General features: G+C 48.7%; 1 protein-coding gene across 2 annotated transcripts; it reads left to right on the plus strand.

Annotated features, from left to right (window-relative positions):
* KPNB1 (karyopherin subunit beta 1) lies at positions 1-25788 on the plus strand. 2 transcript variants are annotated; one of them, XM_054649484.2, is made up of 22 exons: positions 4-384; positions 639-697; positions 3762-3944; positions 7581-7781; positions 9319-9471; positions 10037-10096; positions 10198-10287; positions 11167-11277; positions 13226-13327; positions 14152-14376; positions 15090-15281; positions 15954-16084; positions 17011-17158; positions 17424-17495; positions 19455-19599; positions 20104-20186; positions 20881-20988; positions 21646-21789; positions 22269-22374; positions 22854-22968; positions 23574-23735; positions 24272-25788. In XM_054649484.2, coding segments are annotated over exons 1-22 (2631 nt in total). In that variant the 5' UTR covers positions 4-344; the 3' UTR covers positions 24273-25788. The 2 variants fall into 2 exon arrangements, with proteins under 2 accessions (XP_054505458.1, XP_054505459.1); XM_054649483.2 differs by lacking the exon at positions 24272-25788 and having other exon boundaries at positions 1-384; positions 23574-23739.
* The last annotated feature ends 1426 nt before the right edge of the window (positions 25789-27214 follow it).

The following is a 27214-nucleotide window of genomic DNA, read 5'->3' on the forward strand; positions in this document are numbered from 1 at the left end:
GCCGCCCGGTGCGCGCGCGCGCCGCCGCCTCCCCGCTCGCGCGGCCCCTTCTTTTTTTTTTTTTTTTTTCCCTTTTTTTTCTTTCCTTCTTCTTTTTCCGTTCTTTTTTTGTTTGGTTTTTTTTTTTTTGAAAATAATCTCCCGCCACCGCCCCGCAGACGCACCGGGAGCCGCCCCCGCCCCGCTCCGGCCTCCGCCCGCCGCCTCCGCGGGGCAGGCCCCGGCTTTCCGCCCTTCCCCTCCCTCCCCTCCTCCGGCCCGCCCCGCTTCCCCCCCCCTTCCCCTTCCCCTCCTCCTCCTCCTCCTCCTCCTCCCGCCGGCGCCGGAGCCGCCACGCCGCCGCCATGGAGCTCATCACCATCCTAGAGAAGACGGTCTCGCCGGGTAGGGCGCGGGCTGAGGGCTCAGGGCAGCGGGGCGGGCAGGCCCGGCGGGGCCGGGCGGGGCGGGGGCCGCGCAACCCGCGGGGCGGCCGAGGCGGCGCCCGCAGCCCCGGGGAGGGCGTGGGCGGCGGCGGAGGCCGTGGGGCGGGCGGGAACCGTGGCGGCGGGGAGGCTCCCGGGCACGCTGAGGAGCGCGCTCGGAGCCTGAGGGCCCGGGCGGTTGGGCCGCGGCTGACGCCGGTTTCCCCTCCGCAGACTGCTCGGAGCTCGAGGCGGCGCAGAAGTTCCTGGAGCAGGCGGCCATCGAGAACCTGGTGAGCGCTCGGGGCGGCCCCGGGGGTGGCGGGGCCGGTGGCGGGGCCGGCGCTGCCCCGAGCGCTCCGCGGCCCCCCCGCCCCGCCCGGCTCGGCCCGGCCCGGCCCGGCCCAGCCGCCATGGCCGCTGCCGCCCCTGCCCGCGCCCGGCGGCCGCGCGGGCCAATCACAGCGCGCCCTGCGGACCCGGCAGCCAATGAGCGCGCGGCGCCGGGCCGGGGGGCGGGGCCGGTGCGGGAGCGGCCGCGGGCCATGTGCGGCCACCGCGGCCATCGCGGCCCCGGGCGCCGCCCGGTCCTAAAGCCCGGCCGCCTGCGGGGACCCCCGGCCGGCCCCGCCTGCCGCTTCCAGCGCCTGCGGGCCCCCCGTTCGCTCCTAGTGCCGCCACACCCCCGCCCAGTCCCGCTGCCCGCTCCTACCGCCCGGCCCTGCGCCCGCGGGACCCCCGGCCGGTTCTAGCGCCCGCTCCTACGGGACCCTCTCCTAGCCTTGCCGTCCGCGGGATCCCTGCCCAGCCCTGCTGCCCGGTGCCAGTGTCCGGTTCTACTGCCTGTGGGACCCCCGCCCAGCCCTGCTGCCCCGTTCCAGTGCCCTCGGGACCCCTGTCCGGTCCTGCTGCCCGGCGCACCGGGCCCGCCGCATCCCCTCGGGCCCCCCGGCCGGGCGGGATCGGAGCTTCGGGAGTCTGGGGAGGAGCTCGGGGGCGGCTGGTGGGGAGGGAGGTGCGGCTGGGCAGGGGGAGTTGCACCCCCGGTGACCTTAGATTTGAGGAAGAAAAGAAGTCTGAAAAAAGAAAAGAAAGGGGGAACAAAAAGCCCAAAGCCCTGGGTGTAGTCGCGGTGCTGGAGCAGGGGATTCGAGGCTGCTGCTGCTCGAGAAGGGTTTTTGCTTAGTCAAGGCGTGGGGCTGCAGCTCTGGCTGCTCCCCGCAGCCCTGGGGAGCACTGGGGGTGCTGGGTCCCGGTGTCCCGGTGCTGTCCTTGTCACAGCCCCGCTGCCACCCCCAGAACTGGCACCTGTCAGCCCCAGCAGTTCCTCCCCTGGCCCGCTGTGAGCTGGGACAGCCACGGGCTGTCTGTGTTTGTGGTGCTCCTCCTGGGAGGAGGGTGAGCTCCCCTCGGAGCAGGATTGATGCAGCCTTTGTGCTCAGCACCAGTTTTGAGGGAAAATCCTCTGGGTTGGTGCTGGGGGTGTCTCAGGATGCCCCAGCTGAGCCTGGAGCCCCAGGGCTCTGTGGTGTGAGGGATTTTGGGGTGATGGGCAGGAGCTGCTCATGGTCCTGATTCCCAGGTGCTGGGAAGAGCTGGGCAAATGAGGATTTCCCAAGGTTTGGTTTTTCCCCTCTGCCTGGGGGGATTGCTCCAAGCTTTCATTTTTACTTTGCTTTGTGAGAGCAGAGCTTGGGCTGGCACCAAGGATCTGTGTGGGAATGGTCCAGGCTGGGAGGGGGCTGAGTCCTGGAGGAGGATGAGGGTGGGGATGAAGCAGGAGGATGAGGATGAGGAATTCAGGCCTGTCCCCACCACAGGATGTGGTCCCTGGGTGGGAAGAGCCTTTCCCAGGAGAGGGAAGGGGCAGGAGAGCCCCAGGGCTTTGGGGGCATCTCCCAGTTCCCTGCTGGAGCCTCCTGCTCTTCCTCTCCCCCCTTCCTCCTCCTCTGCACCCCTAATTAACTCCCTTTAGCTCATTTATCCATTTTTACCTGAGCTGTTCCCTGACACCTCTGCAGATGTGCCAGGTCAGGCACATCTGCCCTCACCTTATCTCTCAAACCTGACGTTTCTGATACTGCCTTTTTTTTTAGCTGAATTTACCCCAAAACCTCATGAAAAGACAAATTTTCCTGCTAATTTATGAGTGAGAAACCCAAGGATGCTTCTCCAGCTGTGAATTTCAGGAGTTTTCTTGTCCAAGGTGGCAGCAACACTTCTGGGTTGTCCTGTGAGCTAATTCTAGCTGGTTCCTCACTCCTGATACAATCACAATTATAATTTGGTTTGAAGTGGTTTAGTGGGGTCTGTTCTTTGGGTTTATTCTATTGCATTAAATTTAGAATATTTCTAATGCTTTACAGCATCTCTTAAAGTTTTCCCCCATTTTTTGACCCCAAATTCTTCAGTTTGAACTTGAAGAGTTTGGGATGGAACAACTACAATCAATTTTATCTCAAGAGCTGGGCTTGGGCATTGAAAACCTGGGGTCCAAGGCACTGGAGTTGTTTGTTCAACTTTTGAATGTTGAGTTAGTTTTAAAAATGGGTTTTGGTGCCCCAAAATCTTTGTAATTTAAGTTTGTTTTTTTTTTCTTTGAGGATATATTTTAAGATTTCTTCAAAGATTTTAGAACTGGGTTTATTGTAAAAAAGTAGAAGATTTTTAGGAAAATTGCTTGGAAAGCAATGCATCTGCTCCCACTATTTTCTAGGAAGGCTTTCCTGAGCAGGCAAAAAGCTTTTGAGGAAAAATATTCAGGAAAAAATAAAACTTCACTTCTGACACTTGACTTAAGGGAAGCCTCTGAAATGTGAAGAAATTTTAAAAAGGTTTGAAAGAAGAAAAGGTTTAAAAATTGAAAGTTTTAGCAAAGGAAGTGGCACCAGTGTCAAGGGGTTTTGTGTGCACTCAGGTGCTTTTTTGAGGGGTTGATCGTAATTTTGGGGGGTTGATCATAATTTTGGGGGGGTCGATCATAGTTTTGGGGGGGTTGATCATAATTTTGGGGGTCGATCATAATTTTGAGGGGCTAATAATAATTTTGAGGGGCTAATTATAGTTTTGAGGCGTTAATCATCATTGTGGTCAGCAGAGCGTTTGGAATGTCACAGATCAGAGGTTCCCCATTTTACCAATCCCAGTTTGGGTGTGGAATCGCCCAAACAGCGAGCGGGGAGTTCCTCCATAATTCCCCCCCAGAGCCTCCATGTTTGCCCCATAAATGCACTCATTGAGGGCGCTGTGGGAGCGGGGAAGGCGGCGGGGCCCCGGTGTCAGCCCTGAGGGGATCCCTCCCCACGCCGGCCCTGCCGAGCCCGTACCCCAGCCCCGCTGACCCCGCTGTCTCCACAGCCCACCTTCCTGGTGGAACTGTCCAAAGTGCTGGCCAACCCCGGCAACAGCCAGGTGGCGCGCGTGGCCGCGGGGCTGCAGATCAAGAACTCGCTGACCTCCAAGGACCCCGACATCAAGGCCCAGTACCAGCAGAGATGGCTCGCCATCGACGCCAACGCCCGCAGGGAGGTCAAGAACTTCGTAAGTCCCGGCCTCGCTCCTCCTGTTCCCTCGTTTGCGCCTCGGGTCATCCTCCCTGCTTCTCCACCTGAGGAGTCTTCTCCTGGTCTCTGGAGCTGCAGCTGCTCAGTTCTGGGAGCTGGTTTCATCCGGATGGGATTTGGGGTGGGATTTGGGCTAAGATCTTCCCCCAGGGGCTGGTTGAGTGCTGGTACAGCTCTCTATGGGATGGTTGTGATCCCAAAGCTGCTAGAACTCCAGCAGTTTGGGGTTGGATCTGTTGGGTGGGTTTTGGGGTTTCCCCAGAGGGTTTTTGGGCGCTGGGACAGCTCCTATTGGAATGGTGGTGATCCCAAAGCTCTCAGAGCTCCAGCAGTTTGGGGTTGGATTTTGGGGTTTCCCCAGAGGGTGTTTGGGCACTGGGACAGCTCCCCATGGAATGGTGGTGATCCCAAAACTCTCAGAGCTGCCAGGGGTGCACAGGGCGGATTTTGGGGTGTCCTGCAGGGATGGGAGCTGGGCTGGATGCTCCCTGTGGGTCCCTTCCAGCTCAAGATGTTTGGGATTTATGGAAGGTTCTGGCAGGACAGGGGAGGTTGGTTTTGGACTGGAAGAGGATTTAGATGAGCTAAAGGAAGAAGTTTCTACAGTGAAGCTCTAAAAACGCTGCAGGGATTGCCCAGAGCAGCTGTGGCTGCCCCTGGGAGAGTGGGGAATGTTCCTGCCTGTGGCCCTGGGTGGGATTTAGGGTCCCTTCCCACCCAAACCATTCCAGGATTCCATGGTTTCCCTTGCAGCCTGGCTGGGCGTTGATTTTTCGGCAGGAGATGCTTTTTGAGGAAGATTTTTCTTCCCTTTCTGAGGAGGATCTTCCCAAAGTGCTCTGCACTCCCCATCAGCATCTTTGAAATGAGTCTGAGCAACGTTCACATGAGGCCCAGCAAGTTTTAAAAGTGAAAAATGGGGGGAAAAAATGACAAGTTCCAGATAGAAAATGAATAAAAACGGGTGCGTTTGCCCGGCTGGAGTTCAGAGCCTGCAGGGACAGAAGTGGTGGCTCAGTGCTTTGTTGTTTCTTTTTGGCTGATGGGAGCAAAAAGCGGGGCTGGGATTTGTGCAGCGCTCTGAGACTGACTCAGCTCGGCCCCGAGCTTTGTGTTTATTTTCTGTGTGGAAATAGAATCGCTCTCTCGAATCCCAGAGTGATTTGGGTGGGGAGAACCCTGAATTCCATCAGCTCCCACCTTTCCTTCTCCAGTGTCCCAGTCTGGCCTTGGACATGGCAGGGATCAGGGGCAGCCGCAGCAGAGGCTGAATTTGGGTGCGAGAGGAGGGAGCACCTTTGGTCCTTTATCTCCATGGAATTTTACTGGCATCAGGAGCTGTCCCTGTGCACTGGAATTGAACAATTTGTTGCTGTTTTCAACACCAAAAACCCAACGTTTAGGTGGAAACTTGGAAAATGAAGGTGTGGAACTGGAAATGCTGATAAAATGCATCCCATTCCCTCCAGTTTGGAAAGGAAATGTTGGTGGTGTGTAACTGGAAATGCTGAAAAAATTAATTCTCATGTCTTTGTTTTTTAAAGAAAGTTTCATTGGTGTATAACCAAAAATGCTGGAAAAAGGCTAATCCTTTCCTCTGTTTTTTATAGAAAATATTATTGGTATTTAAGTGGAAATTATCAAAAAAAAAAAAGCATTTCCCTCTCTATTTTTTTTTAAAAAGTTACTGGTGTATAACTGGGAATGCTGAAAAAAGTTCATCCCATTTCCCTCCGTTTTTTAGAGGAAGTTACTGGTGTAAAACTAAAAATGATGGAAAAGTGAAAACCCCTCCCTCTACTTTTTAAAGAAAATTTTACTGACGTATGACTGGGAAATGCTGAAAAAATCCCTCTGTCTTCTAGAGAAAGTTATTGGTGTGTAACTAAAAATGATGGAAAAGTGCAAACCCCTGCCTCTGTTTTTTAAAGAAAATTTTACTGGTGTATAACAGGAAAAGCTGAAAAAATGCATCCCCCTCCCTCTGTTATTTTAAGGAAGAGTTCCCAAATTCCACCACCAAAAATCAACCCCAATGTCCAACAAAATGACACAGATAATTTTGGCATTTAAAAATTTGCTTTTCGTGTTGATTTCAACCCCGATTTGTTGAACTTTTACCAGAAAGTTAAGGAAAAATTCCCAAATTCCACCACCAAAAATCTTCCTGATCAATCCCCAATGCATTACAAAACTACCCAGATACTTTTAGCATTAAAAAATTTCCTTTTTGGGGCGAATTCAACCGCGATTTGTTGAACCTTTACCATGGCAGTCCCAGCCAGGCTGTTGGCGTTCCCAGCAGCGTTTTTGGGGTTCCCAGCAGCGTTTTTGGGGGTTCCCAGCAGCGTTTTTGGTGGGTTCCCAGCAGCGTTTTTGGTGGGTTCCCAGCAGCGTTTTTGGTGGGTTCCCAGCAGCGTTTTTGGGGGGTTCCCAGCAGCGTTTTTGGGGTTCCCAGCAGTGTTTGTGCAGGGTTCCCAGCAGCGTTTTTGGGGGGTTCCCAGCAGCGTTTTTGGGGGGATCTGTGGTGATCTGTGGCCGGTCCCTGGGTCCCCGGGGTCCCTGATGGCCGTTTGTGCGGGTTCCCCAGTGATCTGTGGCCGGTCCCGGGGTCCCTGGTGCCTGTTTGTGCAGGTTCCCCGGTGATCCATGGCCGGTCCCTGATGCCCGTTTGTGCAGGTTCCCCGGTGATCCGTGGCCAGTCCCTGGGGTCCCTGATGCCCGTTTTTGGGGGTTCCCCGGTGATCCGTGGCTGGTCCCTGATGGCCGTTTGTGTGGGTTCCCCGGTGATCCGTGGCCAGTCCCTGGGGTCCCTGATGGCCGTTTGTGTGGGTTCCCCGGTGATCCGTGGCCGGTCCCTGGGTCCCCGGGGTCCCTGATGGCCGTTTGTGCGGGTTCCCCGGTGATCCATGGCTGGTCCCAGGGTCCCTGATGGCCGTTTTTGGGGTTCCCCGGTGATCCGTGGCCGGTCCCTGATGGCCATTTGTGCGGGTTCCCCGGTGATCCATGGCTGGTCCCTGATGCCCGTTTTTGGGGGTTCCCCGGTGATCTGTGGCCGGTCCCTGATGGCCGTTTGTGCGGGTTCCCCGGTGATCCGTGGCCGGTCCCTGGGTCCCTGATGGCCGTTTTTTGGGGTTCCCCGGTGATCCGTGGCCGGTCCCTGATGCCCGTTTTTGGGGGTTCCCCGGTGATCCGTGGCCGGTCCCTGATGCCCGTTTTTGGGGTTCCCTGGTGATCCGTGGCCGGTCCCTGATGGCCGTTTTTGGGGGTTCCCCGGTGATCCGTGGCCAGTCCCTGATGCCCGTTTTTGGGGGTTCCCCGGTGATCCGTGGCCGGTCCCTGATGGCCGTTTGTGTGGGTTCCCCAGTGATCCATGGCTGGTCCCGGGGTCCCCGGGGTCCCTGATGGCCATTTGTGCGGGTTCCCCGGTGATCTGTGGCTGGTCCCTGGGTCCCTGATGCCCATTTTTCCGGGTTCCCCGGTGATCCGTGGCCGGTCCCTGATGCCCGTTTTTTGGGGTTCCCCGGTGATCCGTGGCCGGTCCCTGATGCCTGTTTCTGTGGGTTCCTTGGTGATCTGTGGCCGGTCCCTGATGGCCGTTTGTGCGGCGCAGGTGCTGCAGACGCTGGGCACAGAGACGTACCGGCCCAGCTCGGCGTCGCAGTGCGTGGCCGGCATCGCCTGCGCCGAGATCCCCATGAACCAGTGGCCCGAGCTGATCCCGCAGCTGGTGGCCAACGTCACCAACCAGCACAGCACCGAGCACATGAAGGAGTCCACGCTCGAGGCCATCGGCTACATCTGCCAGGACATCGTGAGTGCCCGGGGCTGCGGGGTGGGATGGGGCGGAGGCCGCCACGGCGTGGGATGGGTGCCTGGGTCCTTGGGCTGCAGATTCTTGGATTCTTTGGGTTGGAGATTTTTGGGTTCTTTTGGGCTGGAGATTCTTGGGTTCTTTTGGGCTGGAGATTTTTGGTTCTTTGGGTTCCATTCTTTGGGTTGGAGATTTTTGGATTCTTTGGGTTGGAGATTTTTGGATTCTTGGGGTTCAATTCTTTGGGTTGGACATTTTGGGATTCTTTGGGTTCAATTCTTTGGGTTGGACATTTTTGGATTCTTTGGGTTGGAGATTTTGGATTCTTTGGGTTCCATTCTTTGGGTAGGAGATTTTTCGGATTCTTTGGGTTCAATTCTTTGGGTTGGACATTTTTGGATTCTTTGGGTTTGATTCATTGGGTTGGAGATTTTTGGATTCTTTGGGTTCCATTCTTTGGGTTGGACATTTTTGGATTCTTTGGGTTCCATTCTTTGGGTAGGAGATTTTTGAATTCTTTGGGTTGGAGTTTCTTGGATTCTTTGGGCTGGATTTTGAGTTGGATTGTTTCTTTGGGTTTGATTTTTTGGATTCTTTGGGCTGGATTCTTTGGGTTGCATTTTGGGATGGATTGGAGTTTTTTGGATCTTTTGGGTTGGATTCTGGGTTGGGTTTTGGCTTGGATTCTTTGGATTGTATTTTGGGTTGAAGTTTTTTGGATTTGTTGGGCTGGGTTTAGGATTGAGTTCTTTAGGTTGCACTTTTTTGGTTGGATGTTGGACTGGGGCTTTTAAAGTTGGATTTTTTGTTTTCTAAGGATTCCCAGGAGATTTTTATGGCCTTGGGCTTTTCCAGCCTTAAGGAAATCCTGATTTCCAGGAGACTTTAAAATTATCTTGGAGGGCTTTCCTGATATTTGGATTCCCAGGAAACTTTGGTGATGCTTTGATGATTCCTTAAGGAATCCCTGATTTCCAGGAGATTTGTGCGGCTCTGGAGGGGATTCCCTGGTTTCCAGGAGATTTTCCCCCTGCTGGCAGCTCCAGGCAGGTTCCTGGAAGGCCTGACCTCCTTTCCCACCCCAAATCCAGGTCACCATTCCTGGAGGGAAAGCGGAGCCTCCGTGTCCCCACAGGGCTGAGGGAAAACAGGGATCAGCCTTGGCATCCTCCCTGGGCTGGAAATCTGGAATTTCCTCTGGCCAGGGGATTTCTGGAGGATTTGTGCTCAGTTCAGGCTTCTCCTTCCCATCCCAAGTGCTGCAGGAATTCCTTGGATTTCCCATGATTTCCTGGTTTATCCTAAAATTTTTCTAAAACATTTATTTGTAGATTCTGACAAAAAAAAAATCCCTTTTATTTGTAGATTCTACTGCTTGGAAACAGAAAAAATCTATTTAAATAATAAATAAATTTTAAAAATCTATTTCAATAATAAATAAATTTTAAAAATCTATTTAAATAATAAATAAATTTTTAAAATCTATTTAAATAATAAATAACTTTATCCAGATTTTTTTTAAATATTTTTTTTTCAGGATCCAGAGCAGCTCCAGGACAAATCCAATGAAATCCTGACTGCCATAATCCAGGGAATGAGAAAGGAGGAGCCCAGCAACAATGTGAAGCTTGCAGCTACCAACGCACTCCTGAACTCTTTGGAATTCACCAAAGCAAACTTTGACAAAGAGGTGAGGGAAAAAAAACCCCAAAAAAGCCAAAATCTTGGGAAGGGATTGCAGGGGAGCTGCTGATCCACGGTCAGTGATGAGGGTTCATGCACCACGCTGAGTTTTGATGGATAAATCCTGTGGAAACTGAGACTTGGATCCAGCTCTGGCCAGGGAGGGGAGCACTGACCTTTCCCCTTTCTTTCCTTCTTTTTTCCCTTTCTTTCCCCCCTTTTTTTTTAAGAAATTGCTGAAATAATTCAGGGACCAGCACGATTTTTGAATTCTGAAGTTCTGCTGTGTCTTTATTTTGGACAGCCTTGAAATGGAAGTTTTGGATTCCCGTTTTGGGGGGGAAAAAATTTCCATTTTGGTGGAAAAAACCACTTCACTTTTGGGGAAAAATACTCCAGTTTTGGGGGGAAAATATTCCCACTTTGGGGGGAAGATGGTTTAAAGTAGAGCAGGGAGTGGTGCCCTGTGTCTGTGCTGGTCCAGACCTAAATTCACCCTCCCTGGGGAGCCTTTAAAAGCTTAAATTCTTCTTTGAACCCTTTTAAGGTTCTTTTATTTCTCTTTTTTCCAGTCTGAAAGGCACTTTATTATGCAAGTAGTCTGTGAAGCCACACAGTGTCCAGACACAAGGGTGAGTAAATTCAAAATTCCCTTCCTGGGGAATCTCTGCCTGCCAAAAATATGCTAAAAATAGGAAAATTGTGTGAAATTGGGCATTTTTCTCTGCCCCAGGTACGAGTGGCTGCCTTACAGAACCTGGTGAAGATAATGTCCCTTTATTATCAATATATGGAGACCTACATGGGGCCTGCCCTCTTTGCTGTGAGTGGTTTATGTTTTATTTATAAAATAATTTTAATAATTAATAATAAAATTATTTATATATTTCTAATGAACATATATTAATTTCATATATAATTAGCATATATTAATATAATGTAATACTGTAATAATATTTATACACTGGTATAATAATAGATGTTAATAATATGTAAGTAAGATATAAAATTAATCTATAATAAATTATTTATTTATAATAAATACATTTTATTTCTAATTCTCACATTTATTCTTCCGATTTTTCTCTGCTCGTATTTTCCCCCATTTGTATTTTTATTTCTCTGATTTCTCCCCATTTGAATTTATATTTCTCACTCTTTTTGGCTGATCTCCCTGTGTTTATATTGATATTTATTTTCTTGATTTTTCTCTACTTATACTTCTGTGATTTCCCCCATTTGTATTTCTCATATTTATTGCTCTGCTCTCTCTGTACTTGTATTGGTATTTCTCAATTTATTTCTCTGATTTTTCCTTTGTTCATATTTATATTTCTCATGTTTATTTCTCTGATTTCCCTTATTTATATTTCTCATGTTTATTTCCCAAATCTCCCTCAATTTCTGTTTATATTTTCCATTTTTATTTCTCTCAAGGCCATCTCTTTAAAAATTTCCATTCCTGATTTTCCTTTGTATCCCTGGGGATCCCAATCCCTAAAAACCACATCCTTGAAATTCCAAATGGGACAAAACCCTCAGTTCCAGGTGATAAAATAAGGGCGAAAAATCAGATTTGTAATTTTCAACCTCAATAACTTGAATTTCCCCCAATCCCCAATCTCCTCCTGATCTCCCACAAACCAGGATGAATTCCAGGCAGGATCAATCCCTAAAATCTCCTTTTTTTTTGGCACGGCAGATCACGATTGAGGCGATGAAAAGCGACATAGACGAGGTGGCTCTGCAGGGCATCGAGTTCTGGTCCAACGTGTGTGACGAGGAGATGGACCTGGCCATCGAGGCCTCCGAGGTGGGGCTGGGGTCCCCTCTTCCATGCCCTGGGAATCCCCTGAGATTCCCCTCATCCATCCCCTCATCCATGCCCTGAGATTCCCCTCTTCCATGCCCTGAGATTCCCCTGAGATTCCACTCATCCATCCCCTCATCCATGCCCTGGGATTCCCCTCATCCATGCCCTGGGATTCCCCTCATCCATGCCCTGAGATTCCCCTCATCCATGCCCTGAGATTCCCCTCATCCATGCCCTCAGATTCCCCTCATCCATCCCCTCATCCATGCCCTGGGACTCCCCTCATCCATGCCCTGAGATTCCCCTCATCCATCCCCTGGGAATTCCCTCTTCCATGCCCTGAGATTCCCCTCATCAATCCCCTCATCAATCCCCTCATCAATCCCCTCATCAATCCCCTCATCAATCCCCTCATCAATCCCCTCATCAATCCCCTCATCAATCCCCTCATCAATCCCCTCATCAATCCCCTCATCAATCCCCTCATCAATCCCCTCATCAATCCCCTCATCAATCCCCTCATCAATCCCCTCATCAATCCCCTCAGATTCCCCTCAGATTCCCCTCAGATTCCCCTCAGATTCCCCTCATCCATCCCCTCAGATTCCCCTCATCCCATGCCCTGGGATCCCCTGCTCTTCCCCTGAAATTTGCCATTCCTGGCTTTGGCCACCCCGGGAGCTCCTCCTGCTGTTCCTGGGGGGAAATGGAGAAATTCCTGACTGGTTTTGGGCTCACAGCACCACCTGAAAAGCCCTAAAAGAGATTTTGGCTCCTCTTTTTGGGAGCTTTAAATTCCTCATTTGGGGGTTTTTAGCTCCTCCTTTGGGTGTTGAGTTTTTCCTCCTCCTTTGGGGATTTTTGGCTCCTTTTGGAAGTTTTTAGCTCATTTGGGAGTTCAAGTTTTGGCTTCCCCTTTGGGACTTTTTAGCTGCTGATTTGGGAGTTAGTTCCTCATTTGGGACTCGAGTTTTTAGCTCCTCACTTGGTTCTGGCCCAGGTCCTGCTCCCCCCAGGTAAACTGGAGGTTTTTAGCTGACTCTGCATTCGGAATTCCTGTTAATCCCAAAATCCTGAGATGGTTTGGGTTGGGAGGACCTTAAAACCCAGCCATGGGCAAGGACACCTCCCACCAACCCAGCTTCTCTCCAGCCTGGTGGGTTTTGTTCAAATAACCCAATTTTACCATTCTTATTCCCTATTTCCACCTAAATCCACGTGCAGCTCCTATCACAGAGCTCTCCCATGCTTTTCCTGGAAATAATCCGTGGGATTAATGAAATAATGCCCAAAATTTTGGGGTCTGCCATGGTTATGACAGAGTTTTTCTTCCAAAAGATGGCACACATTCCCTAAAATCCATGATTTATGAGTCAGACCTGGAATTCTGGAAGAAATAAAAGTAATTATCCTGTGGAATGGCTGGGGCTGGAGAGGAATTTGGGGAATTTGTTCTGCGTGCAGATGCTGTTTGCAGAAATTGTCTGTGGAGATCAATAACAGCTGAAACTTTGAAGGGCTCTGCATGAATCACATCCATTTTTTTAAAAGCAGCTAAATCTATATTTATGCTTGCATTCCCAAAAAATAAAAAAATCAAGGATAAAAGGACAGGCAGCAGCAGTGGGGTGGGGTTTATTTGCTCCAAACCTTTTGCTCCTTCACCTTGGGGTCACTTGGTAATTGCACCTGACAGCCAAGTGAAAATGGGGATAATTGTGCCCTGTGAGGAGGGATGAGGAATTAAAGTGGATTTTGGAATATTTACCTCAGTGCAAAGTGCCCTTGAGGCAGCTCAGAATTTGTGTTGGGGAGGAGGGGGGAAAAAAAAGGGAATTTATGCCTCCTGGAGTTGATCATTCAGCCTTTTAACGCTGAAAAAAATTATATAAAACCAGATAAAAATATTGATGAAAATAAACTTTTCACCTCTTCTTCTTCCCTGCAGGCAGCAGAGCAAGGACGGCCCCCAGAGCACACCAGCAAGTTCTATGCCAAGGGGGCACTGCAGTATTTGGTCCCTATCCTAACCCAGACCTTAACAAAACAGGTGAGTGCCACGTTCCTTGAGGGAATTGCAGCTCAGGAGCTCTTCCTGCCCCCTGGCTCCTTTGGGAATGGGGTTTTGGATTCCTCAAAATCCCTTTTGGATCCCCGAAATGGAGGTGGCAGTCCCTGGTCTGTGATGAGCTTTCATGCACCACTCTGAGCCAGTGATGCAGCAATTTTTGGGCTGAGACTGGGACTTGCCTCCTTTTTTTCCCTGATCACATCCCAGCATTTGTGGTTTCCAGAGGGGTTTGGTGATTCCCTGTATTCCTGAAAGAATATTTGGGATATTAAACCAAATATTGCACAGCCCCTGCCTCATCTGAGCTCCAGTTCCTGGGATTTTTGAGGCCTTAGTCCCTGTTAAACTATATATAAAATAATTCCAGGGATTTATTGGAGCTCTGCTTCCCGAGATTTGTGGTTCCCAGAGGGTTTTAGTGATTCCCTCTATTCCTATTTGGGATATTAAACCAAATATTCCACAGCTTCACATGAGCTCCCAATCCCTGGAATTTTGGAGGCCTGGGTTTATTTACTTCCTGTTAAACACTTCCAGGGATTTATTGGGGCTGTGCTTCCCAAGATTTGCTGTTCCCAGAGAGGTTTGGTGATTCCCTTTATTCCTGACAGAATATGCTCCTGTAACTTGTGTGATTGTCCTTGTTCCCAAGCTGTAAAAGGAATTATTTTATTTCCTTACCCTGTGAAGAGAGCTCACCAACCCTTAATATGTATCTCAGACCCACACTGTAAAGCAGCCCAAAATCTGAAAAAACTAAAGTTCACACTTCATTGCATGGCCGGGTGATGTTTTTCCCGCAGGATGAGAACGACGACGACGACGACTGGAACCCCTGCAAGGCCGCAGGGGTGTGCCTGATGCTGCTGGCCACGTGCTGCGAGGACGACATCGTCCCGCACGTGCTGCCCTTCATCAAGGAGCACATCAAGAACCCCGACTGGAGGTACCGCGACGCGGCCGTCATGGCCTTCGGCTGCATCCTGGAGGGGCCCGAGCCCAACCAGCTCAAGCCTTTGGTCATACAGGTCAGTGCTGGGCACGGCTGCAGCTCCGAATCCTGCGGGTCTTCAGGGCAGGGTGCTCCGTTTGCGTGAGCTTTTCGGTTCAGGAAAATCAGGAGGGTGCCATCTGCTTTTGGAGGTGAAAATGCCCTCTTTAGGGGCTGCTAGAGCTAAAAGTCTTGTGGTTATCTGGAGGAGAATGTCTGATTTCTACATGCTCTTATTTAAAAAAAAAAATCAGAAGGATATCACCTGTTTTGGACATTTCTGGAGCTTGAGTTTTGTAGGGTTTTAGAGCCCAAAATCACTGGGTTAATTGATCTTATTTTAAGGAAAATCAGAAGGGTGTTTCTGGAGCCTGAGTTTTGTAGGGTTTTAGAGCCCAAAATCACTGGGTTAATTGATCTTATTTTAAGGAAAATCAGAAGGGTGTTTCTGGAGCCTGAGTTTTGTAGGGTTTTAGAGCCCGAAATCGCTGGGTTAATTGGGAGAGAATGTCTGGTTTCTACATGATCTTATTTTAAGGAAAATCAAAAGGATGTCACCTGTTTTGGAGGCTTCTGGCGCCTGAGTTTTGTGGGGGTTTTGAGGGTTTCTTTTGAGGAAAATCAGAAGGATGTAATCTGGTTTTGGAGGTAAAAATCTCTTGCTTGGGGGTTTTTAGAGTTTAAAATTGCATGGTTATTTGTAGGAGAAATTTTTTTTCCCCTCACGTGGCTTCTCCTGGCTCCTTCCAGGCCATGCCAACGTTGATAGAGCTGATGAAGGATCCCAGCGTGGTGGTCAGGGACACGACAGCCTGGACCGTGGGCAGGATCTGCGAGATGCTGCCCGAGGCCGCCATCAACGACATCTACCTGGCCCCGCTGCTGCAGTGCCTGATGGAGGGGCTGAGCGCCGAGCCCAGGGTGGCCACCAACGTCTGCTGGGTGAGGAGCCCCCCAGACCCCGCGGGAATCCACACCCAGTGGGAAAAGCAGCTCCCGGTGGGATCTGGAAGGGTTTGGGTGACACCAGGTCTGAGCGTTGTGCCGGGAGCAGCGCTGAATTGTGCTGGCTCTTCTGTGCTCATCCGTGAATTTGCTGGGCAATTCCAGAGACTGGCAGTTCAGCCCTGCTCCAGGCAGCTTCTGCAGATGCCTGGGACTTCTTCCATGAGGGAATTTTCCTTAATATCCAGCCTGGACATCCCTTAAGGCTGTTTGGTCTTGACTGTCCAAATCTTGCCCGTTTCCCCTCACGAATCTCTCCTTTTTTCCCTCACATTTTCCCCTCACGGATCTCCCCCGTTTTCCCCTCACGGATCTCCCCCGTTTTCCCCTCACGGATCTCCCCCGTTTTCCCCTCACATCCACCCCCATTTCCCCTCACGAATCTCTCCTTTTTTCCCTCACATTTTCCCCTCACGGATCTCCCCCGTTTTCCCCTCACGGATCTCCCCCATTTTCCCCTCACAGATCCTCCCCCGTTTTCCCCTCACAGATCTCCCCCGTTTTCCCCTCACGAATCTCCCCTGTTTTCCCCTCACATCCACCCCCATTTCCCCCTCACGTCTCGCCCATTTTCCCTCAAGTTGGACATTTTGATATTTTGTGTCCCAGGCCTTCTCCAGCCTTGCTGAAGCTGCCTATGAAGCTGCAGATGTGGCTGATGATCAGGAAGAACCAGCAACCTACTGCTTATCCTCCTCCTTTGAGCTGATAGTGCAGAAGCTGCTGGAGACTGCAGACAGGTAAAGCAGCCTCTCCAGAAAGCCTTTTCTCATTTACTTCCCACTCCACGCTCTCAGGCTCTTCTTGGCAGCTGAGATCTGGTGTTGGATTAAAACGTGGCTTTAGTTGGTGTAAAAAAACCCAGAGGAATAGAGGATGCAAATCCCAGGAAAACAGCTCTTCCCACTGAATAATTTCTCATAATTTTGTCCATATCTGGTTTTAGGAAGTCCAGAAGTGTCCCTTCTCCCTTTTCCTTCAAATTTCTCCCATTTCCCCTCACATCTCCCCCATTTCCCCCTCACATTTTCCCCTCACATCTCCCCCATTTTCCCCTCACAACTCCTCCATTTTTTCCTCACGTTTTCCCCTCACATCTGAGGGAAAATATTTTGCTCTCAGATGCAGGGGAAAAAAAGGCTAAAACTCAAATTTTATGGTGGCTCGAAGGTCACATAAATCTGACAGCTCCAGGTTCAATCCCTGGATCAGCTCCATGGACTGATGGAGCTTTTTTTTTGCTGCTGATTCTCCTTAAAAGCCTTGTCCCAGTTCAAAATTTAAACTCTTTCCCTGTCTTCATTTGCATCCAGCCAGGAGTGGAGTGTCTGGCTCAAGGCTCTGGAGCCCATCAATCATCTCAGGTGCCTCAATTCCGAATTTCACACCCTCAGGGGTGTCTGAAGTGCTGCTCACCTGACACCAACTCAGAGGCTCCTTCTGTCCCTCTCCTTGTTGTGAGAGCTGCTGAAAATCATTTCAAAAACTGAAAATCGTTAGAAAGAAAACTGCCAGAAGCGGCTTCACAAATTCCCTTTATTTCAAGGCTTTTCAAGTGGCTCCTGCTTGTCACAGCACTCAAATGGAGCTGTTGCTGCTTTACTAAAATTAAAAAAAATCTGTTTCCAAGCACTTGGAGCTGCAAATCTTCCTCCTTCTGTTGCAGACCTGATGGACACCAGAATAACTTGAGGAGTTCTGCCTATGAATCCCTGATGGAAATAGTGAAAAACAGTGCCAAGGACTGTTATCCTGCTGTCCAAAAAACCACCCTGGTCATCATGGAGAGGCTCCAGCAAGTGCTGCAGATGGAGGTGGGTAAATCCTGATTTAAAATTAAAAATTTAAATTTAAAACTCTATCCCTGAGAGTGTCCAAATCCAGGGATGGTGGGAGGTGTCCCTGCCCATTTGGGATTTAAGGTCCCAAACCACTCAGGGTTTCTATATTCAGCTTCTTCACAGCCCCTGTGCTCTGAAATCTGAAAAGAACAAATATTTAAAGTACAACCTGGCTCTCCCTGGAGCTGCCAGGATCCCAGGCAGCCTCTTCACATGTGGGATTTTGTTCTTGTTTCAGTCTCACATCCAGAGCACCTCTGACAGAATCCAGTTCAACGACCTCCAGTCTCTTCTCTGTGCTACTCTCCAGGTAAGTTCCTCTCTCCTGGGTTTGCTGTGGGAATAAAGTGGTTTTTGAGGTGTTTGTGTGCCCCTAAAGCTGCAACCTCAGCTCCTGGTGCTGAGAATTGAATGAAAAAAGCGGATTTTGGGTCCCAGCTGACACGTGGGAGGTGATGCAAGGTTCAGAAGTCTCTAAGTTGTGCTCTAGTGACAAAATTCAGGGCAATGTGACTCAAAGGATGCTGCTGGGGATTTTATAGGTTGTCTGTGCTGTCAGATTGGTTCTTGGGTTGGCTACAGCCTCAACAATCCCACAGACAACAACAACAACAACAAAAAAATTCCCTCAAGGCTTTGATTCCCTCATCTGCCTCTTGTGCTTGGTGCTCTTGATCCAAATGGCACCAATTAAAATGTTCTGAGTGTCCTCAGAATTCCCAATTAAACATCTGCTAATGAGCAGGCGCCACCAGGGCGGTGCTTACTGCTGCAAACACTGCTCAAAAAAGGGGTTTTTTTTCCCCAAAAAATCAGCTCAGAGCAACCCAGGTGCTCTCCAGGTTGATCCCAGGTTGTCCCTAATTTCATCCTCAAAAGCTTCATGTTTGCTTTCACTCTCCAATTTTACGGTAATTTTTGAAAATAATGGGAAATGGGAATAAACTGTCCTTGGAAAGGGTTTTAATGGAGAATTTTTGCCCTGGAATCTCACAGGATGGGCACTGATCTCTGCCTGGGGAGTGTAATCGAGGTGGAATTAAGATGCCAATTTTAATGTCTAAATGTGGTTTTTTATTATCATCCCAGAACCTGAACCTGAATTTTTTACCCAGTTGCAGCAAATGCTAAAAAACCACAGAGTAAAACTCAGCAGAGGGACTTTTTTCAGTATTAAAAAGATAAAATATATGGGGGTTTTTCCCAATTTTTTTTTTTTGTTGTTTTGCTGGAAATGCAATTACGAACATCCAGCAGAAGAAAAAACATTTGTTAATATTGAAAATTAAGTGAGAAAATCCCATCCCTGGAAGAAACAACTTGGTTTAGTGGGACGTGTTACTGTCCATGGAATTTGGGGATTTTTTAAGCTCCCTTCCCACCCAAACCATCCTGTAATTCCATAATTCAAATCTTAATTATATAAACAGCCAAAGTCCATTTTTGTGGAGTGCAAAATTAAACTTTAAATAATTACATTCTTCTGGAAATTAAGGATTTTTTTTTTCTTTTCCTGGGAACTGTTGTATTTTGACCACTTCAAGCATTTCTAAACTTTTAATTCAGAAGGGTTCAACCCCTACAAGCTCAGCTGCGACAGAAAAGAAAAGGATTTCATTATTATGTTTTTTTTAATAGGCTAAATTTGGGCTGGTCACATTTAATTCCAGCTTACACATGGCAAAGCTTTGAGAACAGCCCATGCAGCAGGAAAGGGAAATTCAGCTGGAAAATCTGAATGCAGCCAAATGAACGGGACTTTGCAGCCACAAAAGCAGATTTTTTTGGCTGCAAAAGGGTTCAAACAGCAGCTCTTTCATCCTTATCAAAGCTCTCAGGGCTGTGGGAATGCTTTATCTGTAGGATAAGCAGCAATTTTTGCCCGTTTTCCACGATTTTTCCCTCAGAATGTGCTGAGGAAGGTGCAGAACCCATTGGTGTGGGAATGCTTTACCTGTGGGATGAGCAGTGATTTTTGCCCAATTTCCATTATTTTTCCCTCAGAAGGAGCAAACCCATTGATGTGGGAATGCTTTACCTATAGGATAACTGATGATTTTTGCCCATTTTCCACGATTTTTCCCTCAGAACATGCTGCAGAAGGTGCAGCACCCACGGCTGTGGGAATGCTTTACCTGAGGGATGAATGGTGATTTTTTCCCATTTTCCATGATTTTTCCCTCAGAAGGAGCAAACCCAGGGCTGTGGGAGTCCTTTACCTGTAGAATGAGCAGTGATTTTTGCCCGTTTTCCACGATTTTTCCCTCAGAACGTGCTGCGGAAGGTGCAGCACCAGGACGCGCTGCAGATCTCGGATGTGGTGATGGCGTCGCTGCTCAGAATGTTCCAGAGCACGGCCGGCTCCGGGGGGGTGCAGGAGGACGCCCTGATGGCCGTCAGCACCCTGGTGGAAGGTCAGGAATGGGGTTGGATCCGGGAATTTTGGGCAAAGTGGTGGAAAATGTAATTTCTGGTGCAGGGAAGGTGGTGGGGGGCTCCGTCCATGGAAGTGGCCGAGGCTGGAGGAACTTGGGATAGTGGAAGGTGTCACTTTAAGGTCCCCTTCAACCCAAGAAATCCTGGGATTCTGAAATCCAAACCACTTTAGAGAGTAGAGTTTTGGTTTCTTGTATTTTTTTATTATTCCTAAGGAAAATGTGGATAAGGCAGTAAAGGAGAGTTGGGGGTGTTCACATGGCTCAAGTGTCCAAGGCCAGGCTGGACAGGGCATTTCCTATAAGAATTTGGGAATTTGTCCAGTCCAGGAGGACCTGGATAATTTCACTGTTCTCAGTTGTCAAGTGGAACGTTGGTTTTCGCTGGGTTTGGGTGGAATTTGAGGGATTTCTGATTTATTGTTTATGGCAAATGCCAGGAATCGGGATTTTCCTTCTCACTGGAATGTTTTCCCTGCACAGTCCTGGGTGGAGAATTCCTGAAGTACATGGATGCCTTCAAACCTTTCCTTGGGATTGGTCTGAAAAACTACGCTGAGTACCAGGTGTGGATCCCATTTCTCCCTTTTCCAGGGAAATTGTGGCTGCCCCACCCCTGGAATTTTGAGTTTGGGGATAGTGAAAGGTGTCCCTGCCCATCCAGTGGGGTCACTTCCAACCCAAACAATCCCAGGATTCTCAAATCCAAACCACCTTGGAGCGTGGAATTTTGGAGTCTTAGGTTTTCTTAGTTACTTCCAAGGAAAAGTGTGGATAAGGCAGCAAATTCCCCTTGGAATGTCAAATACTGGTGCCCCCCAGGGGAATTTGGGGGTTTTTTCCCCAGCCCAGATCCTGGCTGGGATTTTCTCTTGAATTATCAATCCTGGCTGGGATTTCCTTGTGGGATATCAATCCTGGCTGGGATTTGCCCTTGGATTATCAATCCTGATGGCCTCCATGGGAATTTTGGAGTAGTTTTTCCAGCCCAAATCCTGTCTGGGATTTCCCCTTTGGAATTGGAATTTAGGGATGTTTCTCCAAGCCGAATCCCTGCCACTCCTGGATGTGCTGCCCTCATGCCTCACCCCGTGCTGTCAGCCAGCTCGTTATCCCCTTTAGGATTTAATCACCCTCCCATCCCTCCGGAGCACCAGGATGACCCCACATTCCCGGGGGCCGACCCCAAATTCCCGGGGGACGACCCCAAATCCCTGGGGATGCTCCCCAGTGCCAGAGCTGATCCCTGCCCTGTTGCAGGTCTGCCTGTCAGCAGTGGGGCTGGTGGGGGACCTGTGCCGAGCCCTGCAGTCCAACATCCTCCCCTTCTGCGACGAGGTGATGCAGCTGCTCCTGGAGAACCTGGGGGTGAGTGGGAGATTCCCGAGTAACAGTTGGATGCTCACTCTTCCCAGGGGAGTGGGAGGTGGGAGAAGCCTGGGAAAAGTGGGAGGAATTCTCCGGGAACGTCTCGTGTTTGGCGACGCCGCGCGGTTTGAACGGCGGCCAGGAGGTGCTGGGGGCAAGGGCGTTGGGTTCTGGGGGAATGTCTCATTTATCAGCCTGCTGAATTCCTAAATCAATTCCTTCTTGAATTCCTGAATTCCTCCCAGATTCCTTCCTCTCTCCCACTCTGCATCGCTCCCCCTGAATTCCTGAATTCTCTCTCTGAATTCCTTCTGAATCCCTTCCTGAATTCACTCCTTCCAAGTTCCTTCCTTCCTTCCAAGTTCCTTCCTCCCTTCCTGTTGAATTCCTTCTGAATTCTGAATTCCTTCCTTCCAAATTCCTTTCTTCCTTTTGGATTCCTTCCTGCCTTTCCCTCCCTCTCCCACATTCCTGGGACATTTCCAGGCATTTTCCAAGCCCTGGCTGTAGTTGCTCCAACATTTGACACCCCTTCCCCTGGGGAAGCATTCCGAAGCACCCCACACCAACCCCCTGGCGCAGCCTGAGGCCATTCCCTCCTTTGCTTTGCCCCTTCCCACACTGATCCAGGACCCTTTTGGGATGCTCTTTTCCCAGAATGAGAACGTGCACAGGTCGGTGAAGCCGCAGATCCTCTCGGTGTTCGGGGACATCGCCCTGGCCATCGGGGGCGAGTTCAAGAAGTACCTGGACGTGGTGCTCAACACCCTCCAGCAGGCATCCCAGGCCCAGGTGGACAAGGTGAGCTGTCCCCAGTCCCGGGGGCATCCCCAAGGTCTCACCTGGAAGCCTAAAGAGGCTGGGCAGAGTTAAAGGAATAAAGCAGGGATTTGTTAAAAGGCTTCAAGGATTCACCTTGGGCAGCACAAGAGCCTGGCCGTGGCTACACCCAAGATGGACTCAGAGTCAGGAGTTTTCTCACTTTAATAAGTTTTGTTCCATTTCCATATTGGGGTTAATTGTCCATTTACAGCTCATGCAGTCCCATCCTCACAGATTCCTCCCCTCAATTTGCTTTGCTCACACTTTTTGGGCCTTTGTGTTGTTCACACTTTTGGGCCTGAAGCTGCAAGGTTGTGCTTGGCCCTGGGGCTGGAAAGGGATTGTTTTGTGTGCCTGAGCTGTGAGCAGAACGTGCTGGCACTCCGTGTGAGTGCAGAACCTGGGAAATGTGGGAGCTGGGGCTGAAGGCACGGCCGTGTCCGTGTGTCTGTCCCCAGTCCGACTACGACATGGTGGATTACCTGAACGAGCTGCGCGAGGGCTGCCTGGAGGCCTACACGGGCATCATCCAGGGCCTCAAGGGAGACCAGGAGAACGTGCACCGTGAGTGGCAGCCCTGGGGATCCACCCTGGACATCAGCCACCTCCTGGCGTCCTGGGTATTCCCAGATACCCGACACAAACCTCCCCAGGCCTCCTTTTGGGGTGGTCGTGTCCCTGCTCCTTCCCTTCCTTTGAAATCGTCCAGTGTCACCTCCAAACCACACCTCCTTTTTTTGCCCTTACTCCCCTGAATCCCTTTTCCCCCATGAATTCCCTTTTTCCCAGGATTCCTTCTTTTTCCCCTTAATTCCCTGAATTCCCTTTTCTCCTGTTGATTCCCCGAATTCTCTTTTTTCCCTGAACTCCCAGTGCCACATCCCCGCATTCCTGGGACATTTCCAGGGATCCAGGAGCCCCCCTGAGCCTCCTTTCCCCAAACAATCCGGGATCGTTTCCGCTCCCCAGAGGGAGGGTCCGGGTGGGCCCCGGGCTGTTTTTTGGGAGCATCCCAAAGCTCTGACCAGGCCTCTCCCCTGCAGCTGACGTGATGCTGGTGCAGCCCAGGGTGGAATTCATCCTGTCCTACATCGACCACATCGCGGGGGACGAGGACCACACGGACGGGGTGGTGGCCTGCGCCGCGGGGCTCATCGGGTGAGGCCTCCCCGCCCTGATCCTCCCAGGAAAACCCTGGGGTCTCCCCCTTTTCCTGCCTCCCTGAGGTTTTCCGGGTCCCTTTTGGGGCTGGAGTTGGGTGTTTGGCTCCAGGTGGGAAGGGATTTCGCAGGTGAGAGAATCATCACCAAAATCCCAGGTTTAGGATTTTCCAGGTGCTCAGTACCCAAAACCCTCATCCTTAGGGAACAGAGGAAGCCAGGTTAAGATTCTGGAATCTGCCCTTTTTTCCTGCCTCGCTGAAGTTTTCAGTGTCAGTTTTGGGGTTGGGCTTCGGGTGTTTGGCTCAAGGTGTGAAGCGGTTCTGAAGGTGAGAAACTCGTCACAAAAATCCCAGATTCAGGATTTTTCCAGGAGTTTAGAACCACAAAAACTCCTCATCCTTAGGTAACAGAGAAAGCCAGGTTGAGGTGTTTTCATTTCTCCTGCTGAATTGAAGGAGAATTATGGCGAAATCAACCTTTGGCCAGGAACTGGAGCATTTTTAAATCCCATTTCTAACTGCGATTTCCCCAAAATCAGCCCCGACCAGCACTTTGTGCCACTCCCATGGGGTTTATTTCCCAATTCTCCTCTGCATCCAGGGATTTGTGTACAGCTTTTGGGAAGGACGTCCTGAAATTAGTAGAAGCCAGACCCATGATCCACGAGCTGCTAACGGAGGGGAGGAGATCCAAGACGAACAAAACTAAAACCCTCGCGACCTGGGCCACGAAAGAGCTGAGGAAACTCAAGAACCAAGCTTGGTGAGGGCTCATCCCCCTTTTTATCCCACCTAAAGAATCATGGAATTGGCTCAGCTTAGCCTTGGAAGAGTCACAATCCCAAAGTTCTGTTTTCCTGCTTTTTTGGGGGGAAAAAAGCCCCATTTGGGGGTCTCTTGACCCTACAAAGTCGATTTTTCTCTGTTTTAAAGTTGGAAAAGTCTCTGAGATTGAATTGAAGCCAATTTTTTCCCTCGCATTTTTTATTATTATCTGTTGATTTGAGGTGTTTAGGTTTGGGGTCTCTATGTTGTAATCCTGGACTGTTAAATTTGGGAAAATCCTCAAGGTGGAGTCCAGCCCAAGAGCCCCATTCCCACGTTTTTAAACACTTCCAGGGCTTTAATTCCCTGAATTCCCTTCTTCCTCCTGACCCCCCTTTTTTCTCTGAATTCCTTTTCCCCCTTTTTTTCCCCCTCAATTCCCTTTCCCCTCTTGAATTCCCCAAATCCATTTTCTCCCCCCCAAAATCCCATTTTTTCCCGCCCTAAATCCCCTTTTTCTTTTCCCTTTTCCAGATCTGTTACCATTGGGACGACACCTGAGGACCCCCACTGGATAAAAAAACCAACAACAACACCAAGAAAAAAAAAGGAAAAATCTCCAATCTCCTACAAAACCCCCCAAAAGCCCCGGGAGTGAGGACGTGTGCGGAATGTTTGGGAATGAGAGGATGCTGAGGATGCGTGAGTGAGGCTCGGAACAAAAATCCCAACCTTTGGTGACCCCCGGCATCCAGGAGGGAATTCTGTGCCCTAAAAATTCCAAAATAAAAGGGGGGGGAAAAAGCAAAATTCCCTCCAGCCCAAGAGCGGCTGAGCTCGGAGGAGAAAATGAGGGAAAAACGGGGAAAATTGGGATTAAAGCGGTGCTCTGTGAGGTTTTGGCTGCTGGAGAGAGAGAGAGAGAGAGGTGGGAAATGGGGAATTTCCCAGGGATTTGGGATTTTCCCAGGGATTTGGGAGTCTCCGGGATGAGGCGAATCCCAGAGGAGAGAGAAGGAGTTTCAGGAGGAGTGAGTGTGTGTGAGTGAGGTCATATCCACATTCTCAACTTCCCAAAAAAAAAAAAAAAAAACAAAAAAAGATTTCATTGCAGTTTCTCTCTTTTTTTTTTTTTTTTTTCCCAAAACCACAAAAAAAAAATTCCGGGAAAAAAAAAAAAAAAAACCAACAAAAGACAGGAAAAAAAAAGACAAAAAAAAATCTAAAATATACAAAATTTAAGGGTTCAGCTGTTGCATTTCATAACTGAGGTTCAGGCAGTAAGAGATAGGGAAGAAAAAGTAGAAAAGAGGGAAAAAAAAAAATGAAATTTAAGGAAAGTCGCTTTTTTTAGGGATTTTATTTTTAGGGAATGCTGAATGTTTGGAGCTCTTGGCTTGTCCTGCTCAGCAACAAAAGCGCCTTTCCTTCCTTAAATATTCAACTGTGAATGTAGAAATGGGGGAAAAAACACAATTTTTGGGTTGCAGGGAATAGAAAAATCCATTTGTCCAGCGAGTTTCAGGCTTCAAAAAGTCCAAAAAAAATAAAAAGAAGTCAGGAAAAAAAATTAAAAATCAAATTTTTTTTTAAAAAGTGCTGCAAATTGGGAAAAGAGATCTCCTGACTGGGACTGTAGCAGAATCAAAATTGTGCCAAAGAGGTGAAAAAAAAAAGAAATAAATACAAATGTGCACAAAAAGAAAGAAAAAATTTAAAAAATTCAGGTGATATTTGGAGAGGAAATTGGATGTGGAAAGAAAACCACAAAAAATGGGATTAAAAGCTGTTCATTTGGAATTATTTGGGATTTTTTTTTTTGCTTTCTCAAGGCTCGATTCGGATCAGGCTTGATGTGGTTTTTGGTCTCTTGCTGCACTTGGAAAAACACAAGGAAAAAATAAAAAACAGGAAAAAAAAAAGGAAAAAAAAAGAAATTTATATAAAATATATAAATATATAACTTGAGTTGAGCTGACAACGCCGGCGCTTGTAAAAGGTTTCTATTTTTCCACTGCAGTTGAAGATGAATAAAATGGTGTCAAACATTCCCCAATATTTTCCTTTTTTTTTTTTTTTTTTTTTTTTGGGATACTCTTGGCTCTTTTCCAGAGGGAAACCCAGGAAAAAATTGGGATTTTTAAATGGATTTTGGGGGTTTTTCCCCAGTAATCCACAAGGAATTTTTTCTTTGCCGCTTCCTGAATTTCTCGCCGTATTGGGAGCGGAATTTTTCCTCTGGAAAAAGGAAGAAAGGGGGGAAAAATCAAAATAAAAAGGTTTTGTTTTTTTCTTAGGATGTTCAGGGTTTGGAGATTTGGAATTTTCACTTTGTTTGCAGCTCTGTGGAGGTGTCGGGAAAGCTCCTGGGAGGGGGAGCAGGAAAACTGGGCAGGATTTGCTCCTCAGTTCCTACAAGGTTGATTTTTAGTTTTCCTTTTAATTTTTCAATTTTTTCCATTTTTCCCTTAATTTAATTTTTTTTCTTTTATTTTTCTCATTTTTAATTTTATTTTTCCTTTTTTTCTTCATATTTTTAGCTTTTATTTTTCCAATTTTCTTTTGGTTTTCCTTTTAATTTCTTTTTCATGTTTCTTCTAATTTTCATCTGGTTTTCTCTTGATTTTTTTCCTTTATTTCCCTTTTAATTTTTCTTGGTGGTTTTTTTTTTTCCCGTCCCTAATTTTCTGTTTTCCTTTATTTTTCCTTTTTCATTTTTTGTTTTTCGTTTCCTATCCATTTTTATTTTCCTCTATGTTTTATTTTTTCCACTTTATTTTACTTTTTTTCATTTCTTTTAATTTTTTTATTTGATTCTCTTTTTTTCCCTTTTTTTTTCAATTTTTCTTCCTCTTTTTTCTCAATTTTTTTTTTATTTTTTCTCACTATTTGTCTTCTTTATTTTTCAATTTCTTCTACCATTTTTCCCTTTTTTTTATTTATTTCAATTTTTTTTCCATTATTTTTTTCAATTTTTCTTCCTTTTTTTTCCATTTTTCTTCATTTTTTTCCTTTCCCCTTCAACTTTTTCCCATTTCCCCCAACCCTTTCAACCTCTTTTTTTTTTCCCGCCATATTTCTTCATTTTTCCTTTTTTTTTTTTTGATTTTTCCCCCCATTTTTCCTCCTCCCCTTCCCTTCCAATTCCCCTTTCAGTCCCTCCCGGCTGCCCCAGCTCGTACAGGGTATCAGACATGAATGTGCCTTCCGTGCTCTGCCCACCGCGCAGAACCGACACAAACGACCCAAAACACCCCAAAAAACCCCAAATCCGAGGAAAAACCGCGCGGCTCCCGCCGGGATCCCCTCCCAGCGATGCCTTTTCCTTCTCCTCCGGGGCGGGGGCGGCGATGCCCACAGGGGGAACACAATGACAGAAAAAACGATACAAAAACTCTGAAACAAATGGAATTAAAGAGAAAAAGAGCAAAAGCCAAAAGCCGCGGCCGGGCGGGAGGAGCCGAGCGGCGCCGGGGC

Source organism: Agelaius phoeniceus, chromosome 26 (genome assembly GCF_051311805.1).
Source record: "Agelaius phoeniceus isolate bAgePho1 chromosome 26, bAgePho1.hap1, whole genome shotgun sequence".
NCBI classification, from domain to species: Eukaryota; Metazoa; Chordata; class Aves; order Passeriformes; family Icteridae; genus Agelaius; species Agelaius phoeniceus.